The sequence below is a fragment of the Ornithodoros turicata genome, chromosome 10 (genome assembly GCF_037126465.1).
Source record: "Ornithodoros turicata isolate Travis chromosome 10, ASM3712646v1, whole genome shotgun sequence".
In the NCBI taxonomy this organism is placed as follows: Eukaryota; Metazoa; Arthropoda; class Arachnida; order Ixodida; family Argasidae; genus Ornithodoros; species Ornithodoros turicata.
Window position 1 is genome coordinate 8,303,432 of NC_088210.1, and position 12,576 is coordinate 8,316,007.

Consider the following 12,576-nt stretch of genomic DNA (forward strand, 5'->3'; position numbering starts at 1 on the left):
AGCGTTTTCGCGTTAATATGAAAATTATATATATCCTCACTATTCTTTCAGTCATCATTCATTCAGGACTTTCTTTCGTGTTGAGCCCCCACTGCGCAGCAAAATGGACGCGGAAGTTTTGGATGACGCGTTATTTTTGCGCACGAGCGGAGACTTTTGAAACTTAAAGGCATGTATTTTCGCAACCTAGAGAAGCATCTGCTAGCGGTGTATAAGATTCGTGACGAACTTTGCATTAAAGTCTTTAATGTTTGGTGTGGCTGTCCTTTTGCATCCATTATGTAACTAGTATATCTGACATGAAAAATCCAAAACCAGACAGTACGAGTTCCGAATGAGAAACAGAAACCAGTACCGAAATTCTTAAAAGGAAACGGAAACAGAAATAGCTACCGAAAATCGTCCGGAAACGGAACCGAAAACAGTAACCAACCCTGGTCTTAACACGTGTCACCCTCTGCCTGTGCAGTGCCCCCTTCCCAGGCCTGCTCTGAGGGTCGTGAGATGTGGCCACAATAATGAGAGGGCAATTACGCTCACCGTTCGATTCTTCGGACTCTCTGGGGATCGCGCAAAGGTCCGAATAATTGAGGAGTCTGAAAAAATGAATTTCGCTTCAAAATCAGCCCTACTAAGCACTGGTAGGCTGAAAAAATTTGTCGATACTTTCCTGACGGACTTCCAGCTCTGCCTGACAACATCAACTTGCTTTTCCCAAAGCGATGTTTTGTCGCTGTACGGAGGCACCGTTGCTCACACAGGGGTGGCATCCAATGTATTGCTCTGTAGACGGAAGCGTGCTGGGCGAACACAATTCATCCCGGACAGGTCGTGGTCGCACGTCACAGCAAACGTCAAGGCACACGTGACATTGCAGATGGCCGCGCCTGTGATCAGCGACCAAACTGTACGAAACAAGTACAGGTGTGTTCCTCTCGAGATAACTCGAGAGAAACACATCTGTACCTGTTTCGTGTAGAAATTTAGCAAGGTTTATGAGAACCCCGTGAACAAAAATTCCCCATAGGCTGCAAGGGATTTCAGAATAACAGGATTGTGCAGTACAGCATTTTTGAAGGCCTGAAGTGATCCTCCGATTTTTGGTGGGACAGAACCAGTCGGGACAGAACTTGACCACACCGTGTAGGTGTCAGTACAGTTGACTGTATCTCGCTTCGACGTAGTGTGCACATGTCATAAAACTGGAGTGTGGTACACGAATGACTCCTTGAAAGCTAGTGGTTTGCACTTCCTTATTGAAGTTTGCTTCGGCGATCGTCAAGAGCCACTTATACAGTGTCTATTTCTGAAGGGATGATTTGCCTTTTGCTCAGGTTGGGACTGCAGCAAACCACCACCACCTCCACCGGTCTCCACCGCAGTGGCTTCGAGCAAGCCCTCTGACAATGGTGTGGAGGTAATTCCAGACTATGACAGCAGTGCAACCGTGAGTGCGGACGAAGGCCAGGGTGGATCCCACGAGGCTGAACGTCCCGCAGGCCAGAGAACAGATTCTATGAAAGGAGGAGGAGGAGGAGGGCGCGAGGGACCCACGTGTATGCGGGACCTCATCTTCCAAGCCATTGAGATGACGTTGCAGTATTCTATGAAGCCAGGCCAGCCGGGCTTACCCTTAAAGGAAGAGCAGCAGGCGGACGTCATCGTGGGCCAGGCAAAGAATAGTCCCCGACCTTCAAATACTCCCCCCGTCCCGGTGGCTGTGCCCCCCGTGTCAGCGCCTCCGGCTCCTGTTCTTCCTGCAGGTCATCATGTTCATGAAAGTTCTTCTACCCTCGCTCCTACTTACGTCTCCAGCCTGCCCAGCCATTGCCCTCCGAGCCAAGCCAACCACGGCAGGACGTCCTCACCAGCGGGCCATGACCTTCACAGTCATGTTCCTTCCTTTGGTGCATCAAACAGTCGGCCAGAGGGTCTGCTGGCTCAGTTCCCAGAGATGTCGCGCGAAGACGAATACCAGGTGCAGGACTTGAGCAAAAAGCCCCGTGAGGCCACCCCTCCCAAGGAGGTACGCCGTGAGAAGCCCCTCTTCAGCTACCAGCAACCCTTTGGAGCTCAGCCACCCCCAGCACATTCCAACCACTTCCATCGCACCCCGGACCCTCCCCACGCGATGTTTGCCCGTACCCACATGGTGTCACCCCCCGCCTGGCCCAAGGCTGGCAAGGTGCCCCCACCACCACCCCTGATAGCAGCAAACAGCAAGCCCATGTCACCCAAGCTAGTGTTCAAGGAGAAGCCCTCCGGTTCCATCACGCAGGGTACGCCAGTGAACCAGCCCGCGTTTGTGCCGCGCTACGAGGGGCTGCTCCGGCAGTTGACGCCTCCACAGAGCAAAGAGGGATCCATCACTCTGGGCACCCCGGTGCAGCACGACCCGAGGAAGCCTCCGGAGCAAGAGGCCAGACTCTACGACGAGCAGGCTTACCGGATGCCCACTGGCTACCAGTTCCGGCCCAAGTATTCTAGTGAATCTCAGCTGAGCACAAACCAAATCATGATAGATTTCAACACCTCGAAGCAGATGCGCAGGGGAGATGCGGCTCCTGTGCAGTACCCTGGAAACTGGCCCATGGGTCAGGACTCGTGGTCCCCCGCAAAGACGGGGGTTAGACAGAACGTCATTCGAAGCGTGCAGTGGGGCCCCAAGAGTGTCATTCAGGCCCCCAAGACGAGCTCCCCCCGGGAACAGGAAGTACCGAGCCCGGGCAAACGAGGCCAGTCTCCCCGCACGCAGCCGTACCCCGTGGTGTCCCCGACGAGCCACGACCCCTTCACCACCCTGGTGAACGCGGCGGCCGCACAGCCCAGCCTGGCCGTTCCCAAGGAGGACAAGAAGGTGGAGGGCCTGGAGAAGTCCCTGCTGGAAATGCACCAGCGACCTCCCCGCAACTACCATGACATGCCACCTCCCCAGCAAGAGCTGCAGCGACCACGGCCGTTCAGCAGGGAGCAGTTTGAGAGGGAGATGCGTGGGAAGGACAGCTACCGGCCCCAGCAGACGGACATGGACAACGAGGCATCGCGCATATTTTCCCAGTCCTTCCAGAAAGACAGCCCTAAGCCCCAGGGCATTACGGCAGCCAACCTCATCGATGCCATCATCACTCACCAGATCAACCAGAGCACGGAGCAGAGGAGTGATGGTTACGATGCCAAGGCCAAACGGGAGGAAGAACCGCCCCGCGTGGATGGCGACAAGGTGGTCACCCTCAACCAGCACATTGCTGCCATCATCTCGAAGAACATCTGCACCCCGAGCGACGGCACACCCCCGCTCTACAGCAGAGTCCCCGTGGAGAGTGTGGTGAGGACGTCCGGGTGCTACGCTGAGAGCGCAGACGAGCAGGGCGGCTACCACAGCTGGAAGCTGCGCAAGGCACTACAGTCTGAGGCCAAGGAGGAGCGCAACGTCATCCGAGGGCCCTACACAGAACCCATCTCGCCCCCAGTGGACAGGGAGTGGACACGGACTGCACCCGAGGGCTACCTGCGCGCCCAGCAGCACGTGGGGCTCTCCGCGCTGGACTACGTCAAGAACCGCATTGTGGAAGTGATGCGGACAGCCGACGACGTTCCACCCAAGAAAGAAGGGGGTGGCGGCTCTGTGCCTCCGCGACCTTCCTCCGCCATTGAGGCCCCCCGGTCGGAATGGAGGGGGGGCAAGTTCCGTCCGCGTTCTGTGTCGCCCTCTACTCACAAGCCCGGGGAGCGGTGGGAAAGCGGGGCTGCAGAAATTGAGCCAGTGTCGCCGCCACGAGGGGAGGCGCGCCTGTACCCTTCCCCGGGGTTCCCCACGACGTACGCGTACCCCTTTTCTGCCCTCTCCGTGCGCTCCATGTCTGGCAGCTCACAGCCCCCGGTCTCCCAGCAACCGTCGTTGCTCCTGTCGTCTCAGTACGAGCCACTGTCGGACGAGGACTGACGTTTCCTCACTGCCTCATTTCAGCTCAAGCTCATTTGCCCCCCCCCACAAGACTTGTACAAAGATTTGTATACTACTACGAGACTCTTTCATTTTGCAGTGTACATAAGCTTGTGCCCATATTAATGAGGCTGTTATTTTAGGACACCCCATTTCTTTGCAGAGTGCTAACGGTTAATGCACGCTGTACTGTCTTGTTACTTTTTGAAAAAAGAAAAAAAACAATGAAAAGTTTTAGACTCTCCGGTCGAGGGAGTGATGCAATTGTGTGTCTCAAGTACGTAACCAGGGTTGCCAGTGCACTTCGGTTGGCAGGGGCTCAGAGGGGTGCACGGTATGGGTGCTGCTCACTATACTTGTGTTCAACTTAAGAAGGAAAAGAAACGTAGTCTGGCAACTACATACACCGTTGGTCGCATACGGTCGTGTACCAGGAGAAATACTGCAGCGCTGCTATGGGGGGAAGGCTCGCTTAGTGTCAACCGGACACTCTTAAAGGGACACTAAAGTGCAAAAACAAGTTCACTTCGAGTAACATTCCATGCCATGTTCATTTCATACTTGTCATCATAATTCAAAACTTTCATTCCATTACGGAGCTACAATCGAAATTATAACCGGGCTCTTTGTTGCTTCAGTGCTAAACGGCACACGGGCACAAGATAGGTATGATGAAAGATGAAAGTCACTGAAAAGGTTAGCCAGCTGTAGGGATCGAACCCAGGGTTCTATCGAACTATGTTGTTCCAGCCTCAGAACATCAGTTTATCTCTTGTTCAAGATAGGTATGCCCGCGATTGTCCTGAAGTCTGATTGGATACCGCCAACGTTTGCCTCGGGGGGGGATTTTGAGAGCCGACGGACCAGACTTCTTTCTCTCCTGAAGTTGAAGGCAACTAGTATAGGGCTGAGGGAATGTTCGTTTTTGCCTTCATGAACAATTTCCTATTCAGATTTCAAATCGAACGACATCTTTCAAGCTGAATATATTGCAATATCGTTTGAAACTACCAGGCCCAAGAATTATAAAATGCGAGGATAGAACCTTTTTATAGTGCATTTGGTTGAACTGCTAGAAAAATCGGTAGTCACTGTCCTGCATGGTCACCATATTACATATACATGCTGTCGCCGGTGCAGCGCTGGTTGTGACCATCAGTGGTTCATTTTTAAAACTATTCACGCAGCCCTACTGTTTCTTGACTTGACTCGACTCGACTTGAGTGTTCAACGTATCCCTCAGTTTGGGGAAATAAGACAAATATTTACACTGCTAAGGAACTCGGACCAGTAAATGAGCTTTAATCAGTACGTATCGAGGGAAATGAGAGAAGGGTGTAGGTCTAGATATTCCCCCGAACTCGAATTTTCTTCTCCATACATACACCAACTGGATTGCATTCCGTCCTGTTCTCTGGTTCACATTGCAGTCTTTGCCCGATAATGCTGTCGTGTCTAAATGTGAACAGAGAATTGCAGCATTCTTAGCGAATTTAGTGCACGGGTTGAGAGGGATCAGAATTTGTACATAAACTTGGGTGGACCTCCGTTGTGATGCGTCAATGACACGCGCCAACATTTTGATGAAAACGTGGGGAATGATTTCAATATTTTCGTTTCTGAGAATGACGTTACTTTTTTCCATTGGTTTGCTCTGGTCATGGCTGTTACTAAGCTGCAATCCTACAAATCTGCATGCAAACAGGAAACTCGTGCACATTTCAAGTGGCACCCAGAGGCCTTTGCCCCACTGCGAATGTTTCATGCACCCATGTGCTTGGTTTGGCAGGCCTCCCAATGAAAAAGAAAATTGCAGTGTTCGTGGTAACGCGGTTTCTCATTGTGGAAGTACTCAAGAGGACGGTCACCAGTCAGTGGGAAATCGAAAAAGTAGTCAGTCTGGGTCTCCTGGTAAGAGCTTATAGTCAGTGTCAACTTAAGACCTACAATAAAAGGTGGAAGTCACTCAAAAGGTTAGCCAGCTGTAGGACTCAAACCCACATCATCTGGATTACCGGTCCAGGGCTATGCTAACAAACCTCCCCAGCGACTTCCAAATGCACGAGTAAGAGAGAGTTCACTCTAAAAACAACTTCACAGCGTTGCATGCTGTGCGCCAACCATTGCCGCGAATGATAGGGTTGTCTCTTGTTTCGAGGAGAGAGGGAGGTGTACGCCTTTTTGTGGCTATTACCATATATCCAAATTGCCACAAGAAGGCGTACCCCCCCCTCCCCCCCCTCTGTCCTCGAATCAGCCGATAACCCTATCATTCGTGGCAATGGTTGGGCACAGCATGCTATGTGGTGAAATTCTGTTTTTAGAGTGTGGCTGGCTGTCCCCACAGGTTCTTTCAGGTGACGCGCCCTTGGAAGTCGCTGGGGAGGTGTGTGTAAGCCCTGGACCGGTAATCCAGAAGGTGTGGATTCGAGTCCTACCAATGGCTAACCTTTTCAGTGACTTTAATCTTTCATCCATGCTGGATTGTCGCTTTTCAGCTGACGCAACGTATAGCTTCTAGTGTCACATCTTCGTTTATTCATTCCGTACACGACTGAGGCGGCGCCACAATAAAAACACCATTCGGCACCCCTTACCAGCGCAGCATTTTTGGAACCTAGCGGTGGCCCTTCTCATCGTCCCAGTTATTGCTTCCTTAACTTCAACACTTCTACGATACTTTGTACTTCAGCTTACCTTGTAGGGTGGCGCCACAATACACACACTAATCGACGCCTTCGAACCTCCTGTTTTTCCCTCTAGGTCAGAACTATGAGTTTCGTTCTTGCACGTGGTTTTTGAAAGCCGCTTTAGGACAAATGTTTCCATGCTGGACTGTCGCTTTTCAACTGACGTAAAAAATAACGCAGCTGCGCATCACATTTACGTTTCTTCATTCCGTACACGACTGCGGCGGCGCCACATACACACACTATTCGACGCGTTCGAGCCTCCTGTTTTTTCCCTCTAGGTGAGAACTATGAGTTTCGTTCTTGCAGGTGGTTTTTGTTAGCCGCTTTAGGACTAATGTTTCCATGCTGGATTGTCGCTTTTCAGTTGACGTAAAAAAATAACGTAGCTGCTCATCACATTTACGTTTCTTCATTCCGTACACGGTTGCGGCGGCGCCACATACACACACTATTCGACGTGTTCGAGCCTCCTGTTTTTCCCTCTAGGTCACAACTATGAGTTTCGTTCTTGCACGTGGTTTTTGGAAGCCGCTTTAGGACAAATGTTTCTAAGCTGGATTGTCGCTTTTCAGCTGACGTAAAAAAATAACATAGCTGCTCATGTCACATTTTCGTTTCTTCATTCCGTACACAAGTGCGGCGCCACAATACACACACTATTCGACGCGTTCGAACCTCCTGTTTTTCCCTCTAGGTCAGAACTACGAGTTTTGTTCCTGCACGTGGTTTTTGGAAGGCGCTTGAGGACAAATGTTTCCAAGCTGGATTGTCGCTTTTCAGCTGACGTAAAAAAATGACATAGCTGCTCATGTCACATTTTCGTTTCTTCATTCCGTACACGAGTGCGGCGCCTCAATACACACACTATTCGACGCGTTGTAACCTCCTGGTTTTCCCTCTAGATCAGAACTATGAGTTTCGTTCTTGCACGTGGTTTGTGGAAGCCGTTTTAGGACAAATGTTTCTATGCTGGATTGTAGCTTTTCAGCTGACGTAAAAAAATAACGTAGCTGCTCATCACATTTACGTTTCTTCATTCCGTACACGACTGCGGCGGCGCCACATACACACACTATTCGACGCGTTCGAGCCTCCTGTTTTTCCCTCTAGGTCAGAACTATGAGTTTCGTTCTTGCACGTGGTTTTTGGAAGCCGCTTTAGGACAAATGTTTCCAAGCTGGATTGCCGCTTTTCAGCTGACGTAAAAAAATAACGTAGCTGCTCATCAGATTTACGTTTCTTCATTCCGTACACGACTGCGGCGGCGCCACATACACACACTATTCGACGCGTTCGAGCCTCGTGTTTTTCCCTCTAGGTCAGAACTATGAGTTTCGTTCTTGCACGTGGTTTTTGGAAGCCGCTTTAGGACTAATGTTTCCATGCTGGATTGTCGCTTTTCAGCTGACGTAAAAAAATAACGTAGCTGCTCATCACATTTACGTTTCTTCATTCCGTACACGAGTGGGGCGGCGCCACAATACATGCAGTATTCGACGCGTTCGAACCTCCTGATTTTCCCTCTAGGTCACAACTATGAGTTTCGTTCTTGCACGTGGTTTTTGGAAGTCGCTTTAGGACAAATGTTTCCATGCTGGATTGTCGATTTTTAGCAGACGTAAAAAAATAACTTAGCTGCTCATGTTACATTTACGTTTCTTCATTTCGTACACGACTGCGGCGGCGCCACAATACACACACTATTCGACGCTTTCGAGCCTCCTGTTTTGCCCTCTAGGTCAGAACTATGAGTTTCGTTCTTGCACGTGGTTTTTGGAAGCCGTTTTAGGACAAATGTTTCCACGCTGGATTGTCGGTTTTTAGCTGACGTAAAAAAATAACTTAGCTGCTCATCACATTTACGTTTCTTCATTCCGTACACGACTGCGGCGGCGCCACAATACACACACTATTCGAGCTATTCGACGCGTTCGAACCTCCTGTTTTTCCCTCTAGGTCACAACTATGAGTTTCGTTCTTGCACGTGGTTTTCGGAAGCTACTTTAGGACAAATGTTTCCCTGCTGGATTGTCGGTTTTTAGCTGACGTAAAAAAATAACTTAGCTGCTCATCACATTTACGTTTCTTCATTCCGTACACGACTGCGGCGGCGCCACAATACACACACTATTCGAGCTATTCGACGCGTTCGAACCTCCTGTTTTTCCCTCTAGGTCACAACTATGAGTTTCGTTCTTGCACGTGGTTTTCGGAAGCTACTTTAGGACAAATGTTTCCCTGCTGGATTGTCGGTTTTTAGCTGACGTAAAAAAATAACTTAGCTGCTCATCACATTTACGTTCCTTCATTCCGTACACGAGTGGGGCGGTGCCACAATACACACACTATTCGACGCGTTCGAACCTGCTGTTTTTCCCTCTAGGACAGAACTATGAGTTTCGTTCTTGCACGTGGTTTTTGGAAGCCGCTTTACGACAAATGTTTCCAAGCTAGATTGTCGCTTTTCAGCTGGCGTAAAAAGATAATATAGCTGCTCATGTCACATTTTCGTTTCTTCATTCCGTACACGACTGCGGCGGCGCCACAATACACACACTGTTCGACGCGTTTGAGCCTCCTGTATTTCCCTCTAGGTCACAACTATGAGTTTCGTTCTTGCACGTGGTTTTTTGAAGCCGCTTTAGGACAAATGTTTCCATGCTGGATTGTCGCTTTTCAGCTGACGTAAAAAAATAACGGATCTGCTCATCACATTTACTTTTCTTCATTCCGTATACGACTGCGGCGGCGCCACAATACACACACTATTCGACGCGTTCGAGCCTCGTGTTTTTCCCTCTAGGTCACAGATATGAGTTTCTTTCTTGCACGTGGTTTTCGGAAGCTACTTTAGACAAATGTTTCCCTGCTGGATTTTCGCTTTTCAACTGGCGTAAAAAAAGAAAGTAGCTGCTCATGTCACATTTTCGTTTCTTCATTCCGTACACGACTGCGGCGGCGCCACAATACACACACTGTTCGACGTGTTCGAACCTCCTGTTTTTCCCTCTAGGCCAGAACTATGAGTTTCGTTCTTGCACGTGGTTTTTGGAAGCCGCTTTAGGAGAAATGTTTCCATGCTGGATTGTCGCTTTTCAGCTTACGTAAAAAAATAACTTAGCTGCTCATCACATTTACGTTTCTTCATTCCGTACACGACTGCGGCGGCGCCACAATACACACACTATTCGAGCTATTCGACGCGTTCGAGCCTCGTGTTTTTCCCTCTAGGTCAGAACTGTGAGTTTCGTTCTTGCACGTGGTTTTTGGAAGCCGCTTTAGGAGAAATGTTTCCATGCTGGATTGTCGCTTTTCAGCTTACGTAAAAAAATAACGTAGCTGCTCATCACATTAACGTTTCTTCATTCTGTACACGACTGCGGCGGCGCCACAATACACACACTATATTCGACGCGTTCGAGTCTCCTGTTTTTCCCTGTAGTATGGGTCACAACTATGAGTTTCGTTCTTGCACGTGGTTTTTGGAAGCCGCTTTTGGACAAATGTTTCCATGCTGGATTGTCGATTTTTAGCTGACGTAAAAAAATAACTTAGCTGCTCATGTTACATTTACGTTTCTTCATTCCGTACACGACTGCGGCGGCGCCACAATACACACACTATTCGACATGTTTGAGCCTCCTGTTTTTCCCTCTAGGTCAGAATAATTTGTTTCGTTCGTGCACGTGGTTTTTGAAAGCCGTTTTAGGACAAATGTTTCCATGCTGGATTGTCGATTTTTAGCTGACGTAAAAAAATAACTTAGCTGCTCATGTTACATTTACGTTTCTTCATTCCGTACACGACTGCGGCGGCGCCACAATAAACACAGTATTCGAGGCGTTCGAACCTCCTGTTTTTCCCTCTAGGACAGAAGTATGAGTTTCGTTCTTGCACGTGGTTTTTTGAAGCCGCTTTAGGACAAATGTTTCCATGCTGGATTGTGGCTTTTCAGCTGACGTAAAAAAATAACGGAGCTGCTCATGTCACATTTACGTTTCTTCATTCCGTACACGACTGCGGCGGCGCCACAATACACACACTATTCGACATGTTTGAGCCTCCTGTTTTTCCCTCTAGGTCAGAATAATTTGTTTCGTTCGTGCACGTGGTTTTTGGAAGCCGTTTTAGGACAAATGTTTCCATGCTGGATTGTCGCTTTTCAACTGACGTAAAAAAATAACATAGCTGCTCATGTCACATTTTCGTTTCTTCATTCCGTACACGAGTGGGGCGGCGCCACAATACACACACTATTCGACGCGTTCGAACCTCCTGTTTTTCCCTCTAGGTCAGAACTATGAGTTTCGTTCTTGCACGTGGTTTTTCGAAGCCGCTTTAGGACAAATGTTTCCATGCTGGATTGTGGCTTTTCAGCTGACGTGAAAAAAATAACGGAGCTGCTCATCACATTTACGTTTCTTCATTCCGTACACGACTGCGGCGGCGCCACAATACACACACTATTCGAGCTATTCGACGCGTTCGAGCCTCGTGTTTTTCCCTCTAGGTCAGAACTGTGAGTTTCGTTCTTGCACGTGGTTTTTGGAAGCCGCTTTAGGAGAAATGTTTCCATGCTGGATTGTCGCTTTTCAACTGACGTAAAAAAATAACATAGCTGCTCATGTCACATTTTCGTTTCTTCATTCCGTACACGAGTGGGGCGGCGCCACAATACACACACTATTCGACGCGTTCGAACCTCCTGTTTTTCCCTCTAGGTCAGAACTATGAGTTTCGTTCTTGCACGTGGTTTTTCGAAGCCGCTTTAGGACAAATGTTTCCATGCTGGATTGTGGCTTTTCAGCTGACGTGAAAAAAATAACGGAGCTGCTCATCACATTTACGTTTCTTCATTCCGTACACGACTGCGGCGGCGCCACAATACACACACTATTCGAGCTATTCGACGCGTTCGAGCCTCGTGTTTTTCCCTCTAGGTCAGAACTGTGAGTTTCGTTCTTGCACGTGGTTTTTGGAAGCCGCTTTAGGAGAAATGTTTCCATGCTGGATTGTCGCTTTTCAGCTTACGTAAAAAAATAACGTAGCTGCTCATCACATTAACGTTTCTTCATTCCGTACACGACTGCGGCGGCGCCACAATACACACACTGTTCGACGCGTTCGAGCCTCCTGCATTTCCCTCTAGGTCACAACTATGAGTTTCGTTCTTGCACGTGGTTTTTGGAAGCCGCTTTAGGACAAATGTTTCCAAGCTGGATTGTCGCTTTTCAGCTGACGTAAAAAAATAACATAGCTGCTCATGTTACATTTACGGTTCTTCATTCCGTACACGACTGCGGCGGCGCCACAATAAACACACTATTCGACGCCCTGGTGCGATGGTGGCATCATGTGGCAGTGTTGCCAGAGTGCATGTCCCTAGTTGCGTGTAAACGGCCCATCGCACAGCTGTTATAGCGGGGGGAAAATATAAACGAAGCACAGGGGTGGCATATCCAATGGATTGCTCCGTAGACGAAAGCACGCTGGGCAGGTCCTGGTCACAGCAAACGTCAAGGCACACGTGAACTTAAAGTTGGCCGCGCTCGTGATCGGCGGCCAAACCGTTTGTATACAACGCGGCTGTTGTTTCTGCACAACGTTTTGGGTGTCCTTCGATCACGGTAATTATTTCTATCCGATAATCTCGTAGTAAAACGCGCAGTTTTGCACATAAGGCCTCGTACTGTTGACGACTTCCAAAGATGGGACGTACTCAAAGTACAAAGAAATGGGCTACCATGTTGCAGAAGAAGCACCGTATAGTTTACGCTGGCAAAATACGTCCATCTCTTGGCTTTATGATGACTTAAATATGTCGGTAAGCGGCAACACGACATGTAAACAAGGTCACATTACCTCAAAATGACGTTTTCTATGACGTGCGACCAGGACAAGATGGCAGTTTTGCCTAAAGCACCCGCTTGAGGGTAGTTA

The 12,576-nt window shown here is 49.1% G+C and overlaps 1 protein-coding gene across 3 annotated transcripts in view; it reads left to right on the forward strand.

The window, feature by feature from the left end:
* LOC135369698 (nuclear receptor corepressor 1-like) overlaps positions 1 to 4,207 on the forward strand; it is a 48,775-nt gene extending 44,568 nt beyond the window's left edge. For all 3 annotated transcript variants that reach the window (XM_064603212.1, XM_064603211.1, XM_064603213.1), the window contains one exon: positions 1,335 to 4,207. In XM_064603212.1, the coding sequence (XP_064459282.1) occupies positions 1,335 to 3,943 (2,609 nt within the window). In that variant the 3' untranslated portion in view covers positions 3,944 to 4,207. The remainder of the gene's footprint in view (positions 1 to 1,334) is intronic.
* Positions 4,208 to 12,576: the final 8,369 nt, after the last annotated feature.